The following is a 23,359-nucleotide window of genomic DNA, read 5'->3' as shown; positions in this document are numbered from 1 at the left end:
TTGCCTAGTGTTGAAGAAAAGTCACTTCATTGTGCCAGTATACAATATATATATTTATTAAAAAGTCCTAATACAAAAAAAAAAAAAAAACCTGGAATCATTGCCCAAAAAGTGGTATAACTTTTCAAAAGACATTATAGCAAAAAGTCATTACGTGAGCAGTTGTTAAGTAAGGAATATGTACAAATAGACTTCTTACCAAATAACTTACTGAAAATTTTTAGCAGTTGATTCATGCCCTATATAGGTCCTAAAGCCCAGATCCATTCTAGTACAAGCTATATATAGTGAAACCCCATTTACACATTTCTCAGTTGTACATTTTTTGCAATTATACATTACATATTTTCTGCATAATAATTTCTCCATTCCATTATACATTTTTCATTTACATGACTTTGCACTTATACATCATATTTTTAGTACTCTACACTCTTTTTCGTTATGTGCTATTCATTTTAAAGTGGAAAAATTTTAAGCAATTATTGAAGGAAGTGCAAAAGTAAATTATGTATTCACTTCAGGTTAGTTCACAGCTAATTGCCAGGGAATGAAAAAAGTAGAGTGAATAGTATATAACATGTGATGACATTTCTGATGAATTTTCCCATTGAGCAAATTGCTCTGCCAGTTCAACATGTTGAAAATTTCTGCTTTTTATACTTCTTAGTATGAACAAATTTTGCTACACAAATAAAAATCACTTTCCAGTTTCTTATTTATTTTCACTTCTTTCATTCATTTCTTTTCACACCAGTAACAAACTGGATAAATCCAACTATTTTTGACATGAGTATTTCTCTTGTTGGTATCATGTAGATTTATAATGAGAATAATTCATCAGCTTGTGAATACATCAATTGATTTCATATCAACTCTTCCTGCTCTCAAAAGTTTAAGTCATTTTCTCTAATACTGGACTGTCAATTTTTGAGTATTCATCTTATAATATCATCATACTAAGACTAGGACATCTTACACATTAAAAATCATATAGGTTATGAGTGATAAGTTACAATTGCAACACCAACAGACTTAAATTACTTTTGAGAATTTTCTAAGAAGTACTTTTTTCTTCATTTACTACAATTTTTTTTGCAGAACCTTACCACAAATGAACTTTTGAAGATTACTCTACCCAAGCAACATTGCAAATCATGAGTCACTAATCCACTTTTCGATGTGAAGCACTCCATCTCTGAAAATATAAACAATCCAATTTTCTACATCCCTAATCATCAAGTCACTGCTTTTTGGCAAGTTTCTTTGCTTATGTAGGATATAGTCTATCAAAGTACCCTTCAAAACTTGATTTTTGTGAACACACATCACTTCCTCTTCATTGAAATGTTTTTCCTCCCATCCAATTTGTCATTTTCATCATTAGACTTCAATTTAAGCTCATATTAGTTATCTTCTTCTACCTGTGCTAGTACATTCAATTGTTGCAACTGCACCTAAAGACTTACTATTACACATATAAACATTTAACACTACACACACATACATAAAAAAAGATACACACGTATTACAGATATATTATACATACAATAATTTTTTATCTATACTGTATTTTTGTTTAATAACTTTTACTTAAAACAATGTCTAATAAACTGAATAATTAAATAAGTACTTTTTCAAGGCCATTTGCAACACCTCTCTTCAATACTTCATGCAAATCATCCATATGTTTTCTTGAACCATTGTAAATTCCTCGGAACATAGGATCTATTAAAAAAAAAAAACATTCAAATTTTTTATAACAACATACTTTAAAGAAATTCATTCATTTTATAACTTATTTACACTTATTTTGCAAATGAAATAAAAAGTGATTGCTTATGTATTGTAGTTTTTCATTCAATTACTTAATTTCTTGTTCTTATATTATTTTAATATTTTATACAAAGCATATCAAATTTTCCTTTTTAAACATGTAATTTACAAGATACATCAGTCAATATCAATATTAGCATAATATTTCAATATAATATTAATCTGTTTACTTCTTTTGATAACAATATCAATTTCATTTTGAAAAGTTAAAATTATATAAGTCTGATATTTTAATTAGCTAAAGGCTTAAATCTGGATTATTTAACAATTAGCACAGTTATAGTTCCTATATAATCCAGGGGCCATATTCTGGTCACTGTCTCTGCTCTCTCATCTCTCACAAGCCGGTCGCTGATTGGCTAATCATTTGGATTAGCCAATCAGCGACCGGCTTGTGAGAGACGAGAGACCAGAGACAATGACCAGAATATGGCCCCAGATTTAATAACATGTACAAGCAACCTGATAATTTAATTATTCAAACAAATAGCCAGATTCTTATTGAATTGAGCTACATTACAGCTAATTAATTATTGAAGAATTAAGTAATTTGGCCAGAGGTAGGCAGTTAAGCTGTTATCTTAATCATCAATGAGACTGACAAACCACTCATCAAAAATGTTTTTGAAAAATTCATCTTTCATTGATCAGACTAAAAATATGCAAACAATTATTGGAATACAGAAGATGAGAGAGAACTAAAATATATACAGTAGACCCCTATAAAACGGGTTCCTATAATTACGATTCCTATAAGACAGCGAAAAAATTGCGACGGTATCCGTAAAAAACGGTAAAAAAAACTTCTATAATTACGTAAAACATCATCGGGCAGCCGAACTACTTTCCGCGCTGTCAAGCACCACGTTACGGAGAGATTACTATCGTCTGTACAGTATTATATATAAATTAGGTACTGTACATATAATTATATATTAATTATATATAAATTAGGTACTGTATATATAATTATATATTAACTTATTGTAACTTTGTTATAATTAAATATATAATTTCCGCCGTCTAGCGTGGCGCCACGCTACGGAGATTTTACGCTAACTATCGTCTGTACAGTATGTAAATTAGGTACCGTAAGTCTAATACAGTACTGTAATTTTATACATTTCTTGTGAAAGAAACATTTCTTATTCAACGGCGATTAAAATTATTTATATTAATGATGTCTCCAAAGTTCAACGAAGTTTTCGCAGAAAAATAAGTTATTAGAAATCGGCCGCGGTTTGCTGAGCTGTTCCGCGACGAAAACAAGCTTGAGCAATGGCGATGTCGAATGGTGCACACTCGGTAAGTAATCCTACAATTTTTTCTTTATAGCGTAGTTTATATGGATTATTTCCAAAAAAAATATATGTATTTTGGAAATGTTGAGTTGGATTAGTCTAGAATCGATTAATTTTATGGAAGAAAACCTTTCAAACAGCCGTAGTCCGTAAACTTGATACGTATCAGGCTGTGATTGGAAGGACTCGTAAGAAATCGGATTCCTAAAGAATGGAACGTATCTACTGTCTTATAGGGGGGTCGACTGTATATATATATATACATGACTGACTTTGGTGGTTTATAAAAGACTTATACTGGCAAATGAATGTGGTGGGTATATAAAGAATTTTTCACAACTTCTAATGAAGCCCTCACATCCCTTTAAGTATGGCATAAAGACAAAATAAAACAGCATTTAGCTTACTATGCACATATGCTATTGCTTCTCTAGCTTTTTAATTAGTTGTTTTTTATAATTACCAAATTATTAAAACTAAAAATAAAATTTAGTTGTATAATTTCGTCAGATGGTAATTTTTTGTAAATAAATTGAAGACACAGTCTGTCCAAAAATTCTTTGGTAACCACCATTTATTAACTTCATGTGTTCCAGAATCTTTCATGACCGGACCTTCCTTTTAGGCTACTTTGCTGTCAAAGTTTCCTTGAAGTTGACAATCTCTGCCATACACGTCAACACATCATTCAATGTTACTTGAAAATAATAGTTCTTGCTGTAATATAGGAACAATACTCTCAAAGTTTACATTCCAAAGAACATATTTAGCACATTGCTCCATGATCAGATTAAATTAAATTAAATGAGTAAACAGTGATAAGTTGTAACAAACTCAATTATTTTTTATTACTGTAATAAAAAATAATTGAGTTTCCTCAACTAACAGTCTTGATTATATTCATTTAATTATGGTGTAAAGTTCTGAGTTGGACGTTCACTAATTAAATTTGCTTAATAAAATGTTTGTAATGTAACTAATAATCAGAATATTGTAAAACTGCACAATTATAGGACTAAAATTGATGTAAGAAAATACAATTATATTATTCTAAAACAATTTTATTAGTATTACATAATCTATTTATGAGAGTAAGCTAAAGAAAAAATTGTTATGTATCTAGAACATTATAATAGTTTTGATATTCATGTCAGAAAGTGTTAAAATTTGTTGAAATCAATTCACATTAATTGAAGATATCAAACACAAATATGACAAAAGTAAGAAATTTATAACAAAAACACAGAAATTATTCCCCATATAATAGAGGCAAATATATTAAGAGCTTAAAAAGTTCTGTCAAAAGAATGATTATTTTCTCAGAATAATTTTTTACAGTGCTTTACAATTATTATTATTATTTTCTTTCTATAATTAACGTTATAGCTTTCTTCTACATATTTTAAAATTAGTTCTAGAGTCTTCTCCTTCCTATTTTGAGATGTCATCTGCAGTTTATTGTTTATATTTTGTGTTGAAATTGAAAGATGGTTAAGTAAAAAAATGCTAATTCTTGAATAAGATTATAATGTCTTTATCTGAAACTTTAATTATTCACATAGAAGCTTGATTAAACTACAGACCATCAATTTATAAGACTAAGAAAATATAAAACTCTCCTAGATGACAATAAGTAATCATATCTATGTAATCCAAAAAATCACATGTAATTAAATTTAAAAGAATAATCTTTTAAGCTTCAAAAATGTAAGTTAATTTGAAAACACTAATTATCTCTCAAACAAGACTAAAAACAATGCTTTTAAAATTTCAGAAAATAAGCAATGTTTCAAAGATATTTTATTAAATTTACTTTTTTTTTTTATTAATGCACACTTTTAATCTTTCCATTCATGAAAACTTCATCATTAAACTTTTAAAAAAAATATTTTTTAATATATTACTATTTCACTTTGATATTCAAAAAAGTGCAATTTTTCAAACATATTATATAAAATAAAAAATCTTGTTTTTTATATCTTATAATAAACTCACCTGTCAAGTTTGCTCCGATGTCAATAAATTTTCTTCTAACAGCTGCAAGGGCCATAGTTAATTCTTATAATATCAATCACACAAAATTACTGGATAAATTGAAATTTGAAACAGCACCTACAATAGAATTTCATACAATACAATTACAATTTTAATTATTATTGAATTTTATTTTTACAGTATATCTTATGGTAATCAGTTTACTATACAAGCTTAAAATGTTTTGGAATGTTTACTGTACTAACTTGTAAGAGTAAAATATTTATTCATTTTTAAATGTTAGAAACTGAATTTGTGAATTTTTTTAAACACTTCAAATAAATTTAACATTTAACATACTAACCAGTTAATAATCAGTATTCCTAATTATGCAAGTTACTTCTTTTTCTATGATATAAAAGTAAATAAATGTTCCATTTTAAATATAATTCATGATTACAACCAACAGTGAAATATTCAAAATATATTCAAATTATAATAATTATTAAAAAAAATATAATCTAATTTTCATTAAAGCTTATATAGAAAATTTTGCCAAATATTATTTTTGTCTGACTTACTCTTAGTTATGACTAAGAGTTATATTTTCTTCAACATAAATCTAATGAAATGAAAGTTTACTTAATCTCAGTTTTCAATAAGGAGATATAAAGGCCATTTCAGCATATTGGCATTTTGCCTAAACCAATAGAGAGAGTTGAAGAGCATAGGAAATTGATTATTTGTTTGCTTGTAAGCTTAACTTTATATTTCTTGCAATTAGAAATATCTTAGAGATTGAACTAATTTAAGAAGCAGAACTACTAGTAATTGAACTGAAATTATACCAAGTTCTTTTAGAAAAAAAAAAAAACATGACAAGAAAGTCTAATACAGGTATACCTCGCCTTATGTCAGTAATTGGTTCCAGGAGAGGCGACGTAAGTCGAATCTACTTGTCACTAGGCTAAACCATAAATTACCATTCCCGGTTCTGTATTTTATTTATTAATGCATTTTTAATAATATATGGTTAATAAGGATCTATTTTAAGCTTACAAACAAATAAATTTTAGTTTTTAATATAGTACAGAAAAAAGTCATCTAAATTTACAAATGCAGGTACTGTAAATACAGTACATACTTGTAAATGTATATATTTTAATATGATTTTATGTGCTTTAAATGCTTTTCTAGTGATATTACGACTTCAATATTTGTGGCGGACAGACGTAAAGTCGAATAAAATGACTTAAACTTGATTTTTATTTTTCCATATACTTTTTTGACAAACGACGTATAATCGGGAACGATGTAACTCGAAACGACGTAAGTCGAGGTATACCTGTACTCAACTGGCAGAGAAGTTAATAGACTAGAAAGAAATGATTAGAGGTTCAATTAATGAATGACCTAAAACTGTAGCAAACTGACAGCAAACAAAAAAGGCTAGACTTAAAATAACTTGAATAATTATGTATTAATTCTAGAGAACTGATCATATGCATGAATTATTCAAGCTATATTTGATACAGGTTTCCATTTTAGCAATTACAAACATTACAAGCTTGTATACTACAGGAAATCTTCATTAGTTCGAACTCAAATAGTTTGAAATCCTGTTAGTTTGTAACTGTACTTTTGTTCCAGCCAGGAATATAGAGATTAACATGTTAAGGAATTCAGTTAGTACAAAATACGGCTACTTCTAAATTCAAAATGAAAATTCTGTCTAAACTGTGACAGGTGTATGTTAAATCATTCATTTAGATTGAAGTGTCTCCATGTGATAAGACAATAGACTAAGAACAACTCTAATCTGGTCAATATGGCTTTGCTTTTACAGTACGTAATACATTTTCGGTTGTCACCTTACTTGTGGACTATCCTTTTTTCTCTTATTTCATAAAACACAGCTGGGTTTCAGGACTGCAATCTTGGGCTACAACTAACAGATTGAGATAATCGTAGGGCTTAATTTGAACTATATTTTGAGAAATTTCGCCTTACTCTTTTATAAAATCTATCTGACAACCTGTGAGGTTCTCATGGACATGTGCTATTTACCTGCAGTTAATTTATATTATTATTATTATTAACCAGCAATCTGTATATGTACCACACTCCATTTCCTTAATAAATTACATCAAATACATTTGGCATATTGTACAGAAATATGTAAATCTCAGATAATCTGAAATTCAATAATTCAAAGTCACATTTACTTCAACCCTTAAATTTCGAATTAATGAAAATTTCCTGTATTTAAATAGTCTCATTATAAAAAAAACTTATTTTCCATTTCTTTTTAATTATTATTTAATGCTTATTTAGATCAGAAATAGAGATCTATTTCCGATTTGTCAATTGGATTGCAAAGTAAGAATTATAAAAACACTTGTAACAAAACTAATGAAACCAAATGATTACTAGATTTAAGTCCAGCTACTTTACCATTACTATTAATATTTATAATTAAATACAGTAATTTAGTACTAGAGATAGGCATTAGGTGCCAATTTAATAATAATATTACAATACTGGCATAGTAAACACTAGTATTGTGTTTTATTCCAAAGACACATGGCAAGTTTAAAATCTTCTAAAAGCAGATTTTAGAAGATTTTAAATTATACAAAGTGTAACCAAAGGTACAATAGGTCTATATATCGTTTGTGTACTCATTGTTTTTTATGTAAGTTCTCTACTGTAATAATATTTATTGTACTATAGTTGACTGAAGAGGGGCAAAGCCCGAAACGAGTACAAAACAATGTACCATATCAACTCAACTAATAAAGGAATTTGATGGAAAACTTGCTATAATGACTTTGGAATAAAACACAATACTAGTGTTTACTATGCCAGAATTATAAAACAGGACACAGTTTCAAAAAACAAATATTAAAATAACAAAATTAATATTTAAAATCAAACTAGCCACTATGGTTAATTTAATGCATACGCAATACATCTTTAATAGTGAGTAAGACTAGAGAAACACTAACATCAACTGAATTGAAAACCGTGTTTTTCCAACCTTACTCATGGAGTGTAAGATTGGAAGTCCCTTACTCATTAAGGGTGTATTGCTTATTTTGTTAATATTTAAAGCAATTAATAATGTACCTTTAATATTCTTGATAATTATCATACATAATTTAAATAGACTAATCACTTAAGTCAATAATTCATATTCATTTATCATTTGCAATAATGATTTCGTGTGAGTGTACAGTACATAAGCATTTATAGAGACTAAAGGTTTTACAATATAAACATTACAAAAGTAAAGATTTATATGTATTAATGCTAATGCAGACAAGATTTTGAATTCACAATTATATCATTACTTTCATTTTACAGTAGGTTCTGCTTATTGCTATTGTTTATTAGTGCAGAGACATGTTAACATAAGGCAAATCTGACATTTGCCAGAGACATTGGGTTTAAACAATCCTCAAAATGATATTAATATGATGATAATGATACATTGATTCATTTAGAACAAAAAGATTTCATTATTTCCTTGTTGAGTGCTGCTTTTTTTTCTCTCTTGTCAACAATATGACATATAGTTTTACTTCATCGGCCTCATATTGTCATGGCTATCTGACGTGTAATCTCTTTCTCCATCCTCATCTTGCATACAGCACAGTACAATTATATTAATACCATAGCCATGGACTACTGTATTACTATAGATCTGTTCCAGCAACTTCTAAATGTTAAAATGTTTTTCAATAGAAGACTAGAGATTAATTTAATAAAAGGAAGAGTGTTAATTTGAGCAACTGTGAAAGAAGCTGATTTTTATTATTGAATTGTATTATTATTATTATTATTAATATAACTTCTTTTATAAGGCCAGAAATCATAACCAGTGGAGCCTACACTGTTCTTGATTCATTCCTGATCAGTCAGTTACTACTAACTTTTGTTAAAAAATAAAAATTTATCTTAAAGCCATAATTTAGTTCTTATGGTATTTTATATAATATTCAATATAATATACTTCTCCAAAAATTCTTTCACCAATATTTACAACGGAACTTCAGGGTGAACATAGGATGTATATTATTCTGTTAAACATTCATATAAATTAAAAGATATCATGTAGGGTTAAGGCTTTTATGTCCAACAGATGGTGCTACGAGTACAACGCCCACTATAACATAATATATATAATTAACTTTTATTACTACTTTTAAATTTCTCTTAAATCCACTTACTGTACTATTCAAAACTGTATTTCAGCTAAATTTATATACTCATTGACTAATTATAATTCAACTATATTATACAGATGTGGTCATAAAATAAATCATGAAACTAATATATTCAGAAATTTGATGATAAATAAAATTGGCAAAGATAAAATCTGAAAAAGTTGCATTAGGAAAAAAATCATATAACACATAGTTTGGTGGAAATTGCCCAACAATCATTTTCTAATATCATAAAGGATTTATTGTTTTTATTATTTATTTTTTTTTGAGTTACAAAACAACTTTGGTTATCAGATTATAATTATGTCTGAAAAATTAAGTATCTATTAATAATTTTTAATTACATATCATTTTTCAGATCTAATTATAAATCATTTTCCAAAATTGAAAGGTTAATTAAAATCCATCAAAACAAGAAAAAAATAAATAAATAAAAATAATGATTAAATATACTAAATATTATGGAGATTTCAAAACTTGTAAGTCATAAGATTTTTATTTTTCTTATTGCTTATAATTCATAAATATTCTATATTTAAAATTTATAATAATTAAAAGAGAATAATCTTCTGTATTTAATAAACTTCTTTAAATTTGATTTGCATCTCAAATTTATTTCTTATTACAGATCAAATGGTTAATCTGTCTATAAAGATTAAACATTTGATCTTAAATAAAAAATAGAATTTATTTATAATAATTATCAAAATTAGACAAATAGCCAGTTCAGTATTTTTAGCATACTTTTAAATAAAATAACAGGATAATACTATTTATGAAACTATATATAGTATAAATATAGTATTATTTAAAGATAAATTTGATAAAAGATAGGAGAAATTTTATACAGATGAGTGCAGATACAAAACAGAAATAATATAACAACTGATTATTTGATCAATATTACATATATTTAAATAACAGGAAAGATAATTATACTTTCAGAATAATTTTTTTCCTTTCCTTACATTCATAACAGGAAAGCTTTCATAATAAATAGACTTACATAATAAAAAATAGACACTTCTAAAATTTTAATCACAGTACAATATTTATTTAATAAAAATTGAACGTAATATATGATTACAAACATTATTATCTTATTAATTGTTTTACTGGGAATTTGGAGTATAAGTAATTCATTTATTTCTTTCGTGATTCTTAAACCAAAAGGCATTCTGATGCAATATTCTATGCCAAATTTTAATTGTTTGAATTTGATTGAAGAAATCAATTACTGAAAGATTTTTATTGGCATACCTCAAACAGTTACAGAGTTATGCACCTTACATAATGTGCTCAATGTAAATTCTTTTGGTACATTCTATATTATGAGCAGGAGTGTTAAGTGGATTTCTTTCCCATCCTGTATTTATCTTAAGTATAAAAAAAAAAAAAAAAATACAAGTGTACTTTAGTTTCTACTGTTTCTGTTACTCTCTATATGTATATTGTAAATAATAATAAACCACATTAAAAAAAAAAAAATGTTTTTTCAAAATCCCATCATTTTAAAGATCATGCATATTGACCTTCAAAAATATTCTTAGAATTATTGGCTATGTCAATAACATAGTAGTATTAAGATAATATTTTTGTAAAAATCATTCACCACAGCAAAAAGCTGATTGTTTTAAAAAATACAAAACTACATAGAAAATACCAAAAACACCAGTAAAAGGTTATTAAAAACTGGAAGGCAGTCAACTTTAGAAAGAGAATACACTCTACAGAATGGAAGGCAAGTTCAAAATCCTCTAATTTTTGTGTTTCTCATTACAATTCAATCTTAATTTTACAAGTTTTAATTTACTTTGGTAACATTGTACTTCACACTTCAAACTACTTCAAATCTTTGGATTTAAATCTATTTGACAGCTTGTTCTGTTTTACTTACAAAATATCTGATGATGTTCATTACAAAAGGACAAAAACATTTATATAAGTAAATAATTTTTATTCCTTTTACTATTTTTTTGTGGTATTTTGTATGTAGTTTTAACTACTTTTGTATAATGTATATGTAAAATGACAATTACATATCAGTATTCTATTATTTTACCTTGAAGCATATGAAATGTGGTTATGGCGAAGAATGGAGAAAATCAAGTGGACAGAAAAGGTTAAGAATGAAGATGTTTTAAATTTGGTCCAGGAACAGCGATCTCTTTTAAAAACAATACAAAGAAGAAAAAATAACTGGCTAGGTCATATATTGCAAGGAGAAGGATTAATGCGAGTGACATTATAAGGAAAAATTGATGCAAGGAAACAAAGAGGAAGAAAAAGAAAAGTATTGATAGATGATGTTTTACTAGGCAAAACTTATAAAGAAATAAAAGAGGAAACCTGAAATAGAGAATGTTGGAGAAGGAGAATTCTATAATTTGACTGCTTTCCACGGACCTGTCCTAGGACAGAACACCCATGAATGAATGAATGAATTCTATTATTAATTGAAATCTTATTGTTCAAGAAAGTACTAACTTTATACTGTATGCATGCATCAAGTAGGGTTGCCATACATCCCACATATTTGAAACTGTCATCATATCTAGTTGTCAAAAGTCTTGTGTCCTGTAGTTCCATATCTATATTAATATTATAAAGAGGTAATGTTTGTAACTTTGTATGCAAGGGCTAATCTCTGAAACTACTCATCCGATTTCAAAAATTCTTTCACCAATATTTACAACGGAACTTCAGGGTGAACATAGGATGTATATTATTCTGTTAAACATTCATATAAATTAAAAGATATCATCTAGGGTTAAGGCTTTTATGTCCAACAGATGGTGCTACGAGTACAACGCCCTCAGTTTGCTTTTCTGTGAGGATGAACTAAAGCAGATCATCTTCTATCTATCTATATAAATAAAAATGTAATGTTTGTTTGTTCCTACCGATTCCTTTGAAATTTTGACACAACGCTGCAATGTGCTTTTATATAATATACATGTCGAAATTTCCCCCACTTGGGGGGAGATGGGAAAGATTAAGGCTTACCATAAAGAACTCTGCTTCTATTATACTATTTTAGATGCGGTTTTTTGCGTTTTAATAGGATACGTCAAGAGAATGTACAATAAGAAGGGATTTTTTGAAAAATTCTCCCCCTCCATAGGGAATGTGTTATACATTTATAATAGATACATTTTGAACCACAACAACACGTGGTGGGGTCTGCTAGTACCTTATACTACAGCAATGACATTTTCTCTTATGACAATTTAATCTGACACAGACAATGATGAAGATACTCACAAAGCATTTATTCATGCTACTTATTTATCTGCATTGTTACAAATTTATTTTTTTGTGTCTGTGTATAAAGTGAATTAAAAGACAAAAGAAAGTGCCATTTTTCAGAAGATTATCCCAAAAATAGTTATTCATAAAAAAAAAAAGGTCAAATGAAGCGAAATGTTTAGTTGTAGTATCTATACTTCAATTTCTTGTGGTAAAAGATCTGATATATGGCAGCACTTATCCACTTACCAACAAGGATTCACAATTTGAACATAAAACTGGCTTTAATTTCAACTTTAGGATCAAAAATAACTGAAGACAGCCTCTTGCTTTTTGTTACTACATTGACTACAGTGTACAAGGTTGGAAACATTATCAGTCATTTCTACTTTTGTACTACAAAGCTCAATGCCTTAATTAATATCCAGATTGAAAAATAGCTAATAATCTACAGCGATAATTTTATTTATCTATTGTATTAGACATATTCATCCATTACAAGGGGGGAATACATTAGTATGAACATTGTTATTAGTATACAAATCACAATATAATGAATTTTTGCAATATACACTAATATATTTATTTTCTTAACTTAAAACATGCAAAAGAAGCAATACAATTTTTCAAGGCACATCCTCTTAAGTTAAAGCAATAATATAGAAATTGAGATATATATATTTTTTTTGCAATTATCATATCTGTTACAAAAAAAGATATATTCCCAAGTTTCACTTTAATTTGAAGTATAACATGGACAACTTTTATTAGGATTAATACAGATTTTCTTATTAAATAATACAATAGAACTTTGATTAAATCTTAATTGCATTAAAGTACATTTGACAAAATAATTTATATTTGAGTTGAGATATTAATACCATTCTGTGTAAAAATGAGACTTAAGTGAATAATACAATTTACAATGAGCATTTTGTTTTGCCTCAGACCAATCACTCTGTATGCTTTGTTCACAATAAGATTCTATAATTATTGGCAGAATAATTAACATCCAGAATTATCCAATATTTTCTTTAATGAAAGTATCCAGTTATACTTAATATTATATTTTAATTTAGACATTCTATTGTAGAATAATCTGACATAATGTTCATCCAATATTGCCAAAATTTTTATCCAGAACTTAATTATCAATATAATAAATAAAACTGAAATTCTAAAATATACAATTTCTAATTGTATCATTCTGGAAAGTTTATAAATCTGGCAAAAAAGTATACAGTATAATCTAAAATAGCAGACACCATCAGGACTAAAAAGTTTGTCTGCTATTGGGAGGTATTGTATACATGCTGGCAGCTATATTATATCTTAACCTGGTCATCATATGGTGAAGAATATGATGGATTATGAAAACATCAAATTTGCACTAGGAATGTGAATATACCAAAAAGCATACATAATTAAAATATATTATTTATTTTTTCAGCTGTAAAAATCTCATTTTAATTGAATCTTATTTGAATGTCGAGTTACAAAGGCAATTTGCTATACACTTCAAGGGACAGGAAATGTATTCAGAATTGTTACATTCATAATGTCATTTACTATCTAAGGACCCATCACTTCAGGCTGTCCTCAGGGATCCAGGTCTGGTCCTGGTCTCTGGAACATAGCCTATAACTCTATTCTGCACTTAAACAGCACCCTGCCTCCTGGCTGCAACATACAGAACTATGCAGATGACACAATTATCCTAGCTTCACACAGGAACAGTGAATGCTTACAGGACATATGCAACAACATTCTCAATAACATTCACCAGTAGAGTATTAAGCATAGGCAACCATTAACATAGACAAATATGAAAGCATGATAGTTGGTAGGAATGTGCCACTCGTCAGGAAGCTTACCCTTCAAATAGGTGCTCACAGAATAAAGCAAACAACAGAAATTAAATATTTAGGTGTTATTCTTGACTCAACACCAATATATTGTTGATTGAACTTCACACCCTACATCAAAAAATCACAGACAAAGCTAAAAAGACAGCCAACACCCTCACATGGGGCTTTGGCCCTAACACTAGTAAACTTATTTACAGGGGTGCAATTCAGCTAGCACTCTTCCATGCCATACAGGTTTGGGGCCATGTGGCCACCAAAGTCCATGATCATAAATAATTGTTATCTGTTCAAAGGATTGCAGCTCCCTGCATTTGTAAGGCTTATAGGACTGCACCCACTAGTGCCCTTTTGGTAATTTCAAGATTGATCCCTATCAACTTAGGAATTAAATGCATTATTTGGCAGGAAAATCTCATCACCTTTCCCTGGCAAGACTATAGTGACTCAGATGTAGACAAAATGATTAGAGCAGGTAAGAGTTTGACCTTGATCAACAATATTAAAATATTCAGCATCGACAAAAATATCCTCCCAACTTACAATTACCACCCCTTCCACCAGCTTGCCCTGATATTTACTTTGAAGATCCGGGTGATCATCCCATGTTTAGGATTTACACTAATGGTTCCAAGACGGGTGACGATCTGAGTACTGCTTTTGTAGTTTACTCTGACTTAGACCACGAGCTTCACAACGCTTGCTTCTGTCTAGGTACACACTGCTCAATAGCACAAGCAGAAACTTTAGCTATTTATATGAGCTTAATTCACATTAGGCTTAGGAAGGACAAAAGACACTATCACATTTACAGACTACTTACACTATCGCATTTATTCTGACAGTAGGGTAGCTTTACACAAGATTGTGAAGTCTAATAGCTGCTTAAAATTCGTCCATCTCATACACCACATTCGCAGACACTTAGACAACATTAGAATAGATTTCCAATGGGTCCCGGGTCATGTAGTGGTTCTCAGCAACAAGACCACTGACCGTCTTGACAAATAAGCTACAAAGTCTTCAGTCACTAGTACTTTCAGTTTACTTTGTACATAACAATCACATCAAGAAGCAAATCTTCATTATCTGGCAAGACAGCTGGGACCATGACACCACTTACACCTTCATCCCCAAGGTTGACACTATTGTGATCCTTTGCCACTTTTACCCTAGTTACACCCTCACTCAGCTACTTATAGGACACAGCAACTTTAAGCAATACTTGCATAGATTTAACCTTGGGGACAATCCACAATTGTGGTATTCAGAAGGACCAAACACCATTTCACCATTTTTTACTGCAATAGGTACAATCACATTAGGGATAGTTTATTAAGAGCTGCTATTCTTGAAGGGTACAACTGGCCCTGCAACTCACACTAACTCATTCACACATGTACAATGTTCCATCATCTACTCGCATTCATATCCCTTAGTGGGGCTCTTGAGAGCACTCACTCTGGGAGCACCCCAGAGTGAGTGCTCTCAGATGGCAATTAGCTTTCCCTTGCTTTGTTTCAACTGTTGGTATATAGCTGTCTTTCAACTTTGTATTTTAATTCTTATTTTCTGTCTTCTTTTACAGTCTAAATTTGGTTAGTCCTAGTTGTAAGTTAGATTTGGAAATCTTAGCTTGGTTTCCAGTTAGGTTAAATTAGATTCGGGTTTGTTAGCTTTAGTTGTCTGGTTAGGTTCGTCCTAAGTTATGGTAGATTAGTTTAGTAAGTAAGTTAACTTTAAAAAATAAATAAATAAATACTCATACATTAAAAAAAAATAATAAAAATGGCTTATGGTCTCTATGGCTGTTTTTTTGGAAATTTAGAACTGTGTTATAAATTATTTAAAAGACTGTTGAATGTTTTTGTCTATATTTACTTATAAAAATATAATTTNAATAGAACACTGAACGAACTGTAAACTAAGGAAATGTAAATACGGATCCCATTCGATCTAATTTTAAAGGATTTGAGAATCGTTATATAGATTTACAAATAAATAAGCTTTCTAGAAATAATATATATACATTATGACTATTATTTTGTTTTCATTTTTTGTGTGCAGTGTTTAAAATTTTATAGTGCAGTTAGCTAAAATAGTTGCGTGTGTTACTCTATTGTAAAAGGGTCGAAGAGTAGACTTATGTCTTGTTCTCATATGAGTCTATTTGTCGTTGTGAATACTTAATCTCATCGGATACGAAACGTTGGACTTATGCATACACGAAATAGTGTATTGAAAGTCTGGTGTTCTATATCGAAACTTTACCAATTGTAATTGCAATCCTTAATTAAATATGTAGATAATTTAGGTAAACTGAGGTAAATGAATCGTATTCGGTGTTTTCCCAAAATTTCGGAGCATTCGAATAACGTTCACGAGTACTTTAAAAATTACAGAGTATTGTCGTGACGTCACTAGTGTTTGTCTTCCGTTATTATAATATTCATCGAGTGTATCTCTCGGAAAGTGTTTTAGTGCAAATGCCATTCGTTTTCGATTAAATTAATAATCTTTTTATAAAGACTTTTAAAAAGTAATGTGTTTACGTATTATGTAAAATAACCGCTTAGGTAATTAAATTGCTATGTAATTTATTATAAATAGCATGCGTTTGATTTAATATTTGATTAATTATATGCTGCTAAATAAAGGGGAAAAAAGTAAAGTTATCGATACGGGCAACGTAAATTAAATTAGTTAATTTTTATTAATTGTATTTTTTATAAAGGAAAGTCGGTCACGTGGTATTTTTGAAAATGGCTATTTTAAAATGTCGAATTAATTTTTTTTTTTTTTAATATTTGTCTTTTTTCTCATTTTGGTCATTTTTTTATTAACATTTGCCTAAATTTTATGCATTTTTAATTTATATCGTCCGAGTGAAGAATAATAACATGAATTAAATTTGTATCTTCCATCATTGTTAATATTTATTTTATGCTATTCGATACACGAACTTCAGTTTGTTGTCCGAAAATATAAATAATAGGATATATTAAATGTCTAAAATTCAATTAGATAAATAGTTTTCCCCTATTGCCACAGATGCCAGCAATAATAATGTAGAGAAATATTTCCAAGATCACAGAGAATTATTATGCAAGATTTATATATTAAACCTGATCCAAAGAATATAATTTCAATTAGATAAATAGTTTTACACTATTGCCACAGATGCCAGCAATAATAATGTAGAGAAATATTTCCAAGATCACAGAGAATTATTATGCAAGATTTATATTAATTTTGATGTTAGTATCAAGTGGACTGTATATTGTATAAAAGCATTGGTGCAAGAACGTTTAATTTATAACTTATTACATATTAGAAATAACATCCTTTTTATAATGGATTTTAGTACATATTAGTTGATGTTGTGATATTAGCTTTTATGTAATGTTTATGGATTAACAAAGAAAAGGCTAACTGAAGAGGAGTCTAAATGAAAGCCAAAATGCATATTAGTATAATGGTCAGCGATATGTTAATTATTAAATAAATTATTAATGGTCATAAATGTGTGATATATCCTACAACATTAAGTTACATGAATTAGTAACAATATACATAATAGAAATATTTCCACTTGTAATACTATATTTTATGAAAACAAAAAATCAGCAACATTAATTAAATTCAATGTTTAATCAGATGTCCAAACATCATATAATTTTGTTTAACTTTTCTGAAAAATTTTGAAATTTATAAAAATAAATACATTTGCTTTCTGAGGTGATAACACCAAGTTAGAAAGAAAAAGATAAAATAATGCTTTTCAAAGACTGAATTCAGAATTAAGGATAGAAGTTAAAGGAGTAAAATGTTAAGACCATATTTTACTTATTATAATTTCAATCACAGCTGAATCAATGTTTGATTATTTTTCTATCTATTCCATAAGAACAGATATTGAAAGACCATCAATATGTTACAATCAAAAATTCTTATCATGTTCAGGAACTATGTAAATATCATTAATGAGTACTGTTGAACAAATATTGAAGATTTGGAAGCATCTAAGTTTTATAGCCAAGAGTAAACCTTCAAAACAAGTAATTCAATTTTTTTCACATCTTTTGAAAGAGATATACATTTTGTTTGTAAATTGTTATAAATTTTTGAAAATCATATAAAAGAAATGGAAAAATTCAAAGTTGCAGTAATTGAAGTGAGTTTTACTAGATTTTTCTATCAAATTCATTATTGAGTGTAAGTCTAAATTTTTGGATTAAACAATTTTAAAATTAAACTATTTTAAATAAATTTAAAAAACAAGACAGTTACAATAATATTGAAAAATCTATTAAGAATTTTTAGAAGTATTAAATAATTTTTAAGATTTAGCCTATGATTATATGAGCCACTCATTTGCCAAATTGATTAATTCCACAAAACAAAAAAGTAGAGAAACTGATAACATACACTGTTTTTTAAAATTTAAATTAACAGTAAAATGTAGAATGTATTTTTACAGGTATAGTTTTTATCTAACATCATATAACACAATGATTATTCCAAGGATATGCTATTTTTATATAACTAAAGGATTTAATCAATTTGGCCTGTGAACATATCATCTGGAAAATGGGCAGTGTCTTTTCAAATGTTCTCCAGCTTTGAATGGATATGTGTGAACAAAATTTCAAATTGAAAATCTGTCAAAAAGTCCAAGAAAAAAAAACATAGGTATGGAAAATTTAAACATATAGGCCTCTTTGATTAGTTTATCTCAGATTACATGGAGAAAAACTATTAAATCGTAAAAAATGAAATAGATATGCAAAACAGAGTGACTCAAGGAAACAAAACATAATAAACAGAAGCTAGGGGTTAATAAAATTATGTGAGTACATTTTTGCCATTCCAGATCATGATAATTCTGTAGAAAGAATATTTTCTTTGATGAAAAGGTGATGTGACAAATGAGAGAAAATGTCTACTGACACTGTGGAACCTATCTTTCAGTTTTCTTGTAACTAACTTCAGTTATTTAAAATTTTTACAAGTTTGTTAAAAATGAGAAAGTCACCTCAAAAATGTGAAATGCTCAGAGAAGTATGACTGCTATGACAAAAAGTAAATTCATAACTGATACTTTAATTTAGAATTTATTTTCTTAAGGTTACACTTAAATTTTTAACACAAACTTCCATTTCTTATCTGAAATCAACATTCATAGATCCATGTTATTCAGAATGGTGGCCATAACACACTCAACACACTTAAATTTTAGTATACTGTATATATATATATATATTTTTTTTTATCATTAAAAATAACAAGAACCAGCTACCAAAGCTTTCATTCCAACAACTACTCTCTCCCCAAGGTTCAACACTACATGTTCCATATCGGGATGGTCAACTTATGGCAACTAATGATGTCTACAAAACCAAATTTTGCTGCCGTTGTGATTTTAGCAAAAATCAAAAACCAGTTTTGAACAGACAATAAAATATTATCATTATTATGATATCATTGTGGTTACTTCTGTTTTTTGACTTTCATTTAGCAGTAAAATATACTTAGATTTAAGATGATTCCACATAACTGATATATTCCAAGAAAATTTCAGTATAACATTACAATCTGTACACAGCACAAATTTATCATTCTTGACTTTTAAAAGTCCATACATTATTCATGTTTAAATTTTAAAATGATAAAAGTTTTCAAATTCTATCAGATTCCAGCATTTATTACCACTGAAGAAACACAGACCTCTTTGTTGGGAATAATATGCAATATGGACATATTAGTGAATTTTGTCTCATATTTACTGTCATGCTTTCTTAATACAGTGATACCTCAGGATACGAACGCCCCATCATACGAAATTTTCAGGATACGACACGAAATTCGAACATATTTTTGCTCCACGATACGAACAAAAACTCACCATATGATGTTACATTAGTTCGCAGCGCCATTTTTTATTCATTTCTGTTCATCAGTCTCAGTCCGACTGTTTGCTTCGTCGTGGAAGGATCTCGCTCGATATAGGAAATCTTGAGGTATTATCAGAAAGTGACTGATTTTATTGAAAAGAAACATCCCGAAAAGGTTCACACTGGCCGTATTGCTGCTCGGAGTAATGACATTTGCCTAAGTCATTTTAGAAACATTTTAAAAAGTAAGCAAAGCCAAACCTCTTTCGATAGATATTTTACCAAGCGACCTCTATCCAGTGAAAGTGTTGGTGGAAGTGAAGGAAAGAAAGCAAATAGCAGTGAATAAAAATTAAAAAATATATATATAAAACAACACTAATTTTTTTTTATCTTTTCTAAGTTATTTTTAAGTTATTGTTACATTATGTTATGTAAGTTAAGTTTTAGTATCATTTCCCTTCTCCCTCTCTTCCGCCACCAATTTACACCTCCACCGTCGTCAATCCTCAAAGGTAAAGTGCAAATATAGCTACATTTTTTTTTTTTTATATTTATAAATTTACAACTGCAAAACGCATTTTTCAGTGTTTTCCTTACTATAGTTATTTTTTTTATGTATTACTTAGCTTTAATTTGAGTGTGTTTTTCGTGTTGGAACGAATTATTTTGTTTTACATGTAATCGTATGGGGAAAAATGATTCACCTTACGACATTTTCACGATACGATCTCAGTGTCAGAACAGATTAATTTCGTATCCTGAGGTACCACTGTATAAATAATATGCTGTAATAAATTCAGTTGAATCAATAGAACATTAATTTTATTGTATACTTTGAATTTAATAGAATTAATTTTCTATTAATTCAACTGAGTTTATTATAGCATTTTAAACCAGTTTCAAACCATTATGAAAATAGTCATTTTTAAGAATTTCCAATTTTTGCCAATACTAATGGCAACTCTAACTTAATCAAAAGTGATAGTCGAGAGTGCTTCCAGTTTGTGAGCAGCTAATACTAAGTAATTAAGTAAGTAATTAATACTAAGCAAACCTTCTGGTTGAACAACTGCTTAAAGAAATAATGTCATGATTACTAACTTTGCTAGTTAGTGAAGTTAGCAGCTTGTAACTTTGTTGTTTCAACTGAAGTAAATATGGCATCTTCCAAGGACAGGTTGTTTTATAGAACTTGACTGGTTGTATAAAATGCATGAAGATATTACAATGCATTCTGAACTTGTTTCGTTAAGAAAAATGTGACAGAATCATCCATCAATTCACTAAAGATTGTTGATATGGATTCTTGAATTTTGTCAGCCATTTTCTTAAGCAAATATGATCATCCAGTTAAAAAATGAAACATGATGAAACTTGGTGCAAGCAAAGTGGTTCTTTTCTGTTAACAAGATGCCAGTTCTAACTTTAAACCAATAAGCAATATTGTCATCCACTAAGATTAACTATTTAGCCAATGTGACTGTGCCAGCTTTGAATAGCCCACTTGACTGTTTGTGGAGTACTTGATGTTATATATAGTTTTAGGGGGGGTGGGGATGAGCTCCTACCCAGGTTCTGAGGTGTGAGTAATAGCAAACACTGAAATGCACTTCTACATGCAAAGCTTATAGAGTAGGCAGTACACTGATACATGTTAAAAACTGACCTTTGGAGGTAAATATCTCGCAAAGGGTCAACAATTCTGGCGTGAAACCCCTCCCTCATTCAAAGTTTGAACCTTACCCATTGCTGTACCACACATATCAGCTGGCATTCCATTAATAGAAAAGTACCAGCAAAGTTAGCACTTTCCTGACTGGAAGCACTCCTGGTCTTAAACTACTGAACTAGAATAACCAAATTATGTAACAATTTTGTTACTCATACTAAATAGATTATATAACTGGCTATGCTTAGAAATTTTAATTTAATTATTGCATTTTGTTAGATATTCTATTATATTAACTAAATAAATTTTTTTATTAAATAATTCAATTTGTTTATTTATTTTCATTGTATTTGATTTAATGATAAAAACTTCAATTATCAATATATTGTAGAAGAATCAGAAGTAATCACATCAAATATATATCTATTCAACTGGTCGTCTGCTGCATTCGAGTTTGAGATCCCTGCTGTAGACAGGAGTAAAAAATGTCAAAGAAACTAATAAGATCCCAACCATCTCATACAACTGCCATATTCACAACCGAAGATTTAGAAGTTAACCAATAAGAGTTCGCATACTAAACACGAAGCGAATGGCAATTGGTTAACTTCTAATTTCCATTCCTCGATTATGAATACGACCATCGGAGCTAGAAGCGTACTGAAATAGACACAAAATAATTTAATAGCCAATTAAAAATGAATAAAATAAAAACAACATTAAAACTCAATTACTAATAAAATACACTGTTTTATCATAACAATAATTTATATAAACATGATCTTTAATTATATAAAGAATTTAAAAAAAAAAAAACAAATAATCTCTTTAAATTATTAAATTCTATAAATCAAATCATTTATATTTCAATTGCGTATTATATTCTTAATAAGCGAAATTTATTGATCAAACGTTAATTATAAATGAAATAAACGTATAAATTTACTTATCGTTACTTTAAACATCATTATAATAATTAATTAATAAAGTTTTCTTAACATTTGTCGTATATTCTCGGCAAATTCGATGAATACATCGGCAAATTTACTCATAAAAGGCCGATTTATCGATCGTAAATGCGACGAGGCTTAACAATTATTGTATAATTGAATCAAAATGTGTATACCGTATATATAACATTATAAAACAATAAATATAATCAAACCTTCGAATCCAATATTCATCAACAGCATTGTTCAAAACGATTTACAAACAAATGATGTATTTTTCGCACGTATACCTAAACTTCTAGTTACAAACACAAAACAAAAGCAGACGATAAAAGAAGAGATGTGTCGACACTATCTCCCCCTTTCGGAAATAAACGTTTATAAAAATA

General features: G+C 28.7%; 1 protein-coding gene across 3 annotated transcripts in view; it reads right to left on the bottom strand.

The window, feature by feature from the left end:
* The window catches only part of LOC111637320 (putative deoxyribonuclease TATDN1), a 42,098-nt gene extending 18,772 nt beyond the window's left edge, over window positions 1-23,326 (bottom strand). For 2 of the 3 annotated variants that reach the window (XM_023382799.1, XM_023382798.1), the window contains exons 1-3: window positions 23,186-23,326; window positions 5,133-5,249; window positions 1,634-1,728 (exon numbers count right to left, since the gene is read on the bottom strand). In XM_023382799.1, coding sequence (XP_023238567.1) covers window positions 1,634-1,728; window positions 5,133-5,187 — 150 coding nt within the window. In that variant the 5' untranslated portion in view covers window positions 5,188-5,249; window positions 23,186-23,326. Of the gene's footprint in view, window positions 1-1,633; window positions 1,729-5,132; window positions 5,250-5,475; window positions 5,520-23,185 lie in introns of all 3 variants that reach the window. The other variant, XM_023382800.1, reaches the window with a different exon arrangement.
* Between the last annotated feature and the right edge of the window lie 33 nt (window positions 23,327-23,359).

Source organism: Centruroides sculpturatus, unplaced genomic scaffold (assembly GCF_000671375.1).
Source record: "Centruroides sculpturatus isolate CEXI.00-Female unplaced genomic scaffold, Cexi_2.0 scaffold1056, whole genome shotgun sequence".
NCBI classification, from domain to species: Eukaryota; Metazoa; Arthropoda; class Arachnida; order Scorpiones; family Buthidae; genus Centruroides; species Centruroides sculpturatus.
This window is presented reverse-complemented; position numbering and strand designations above follow the sequence as displayed.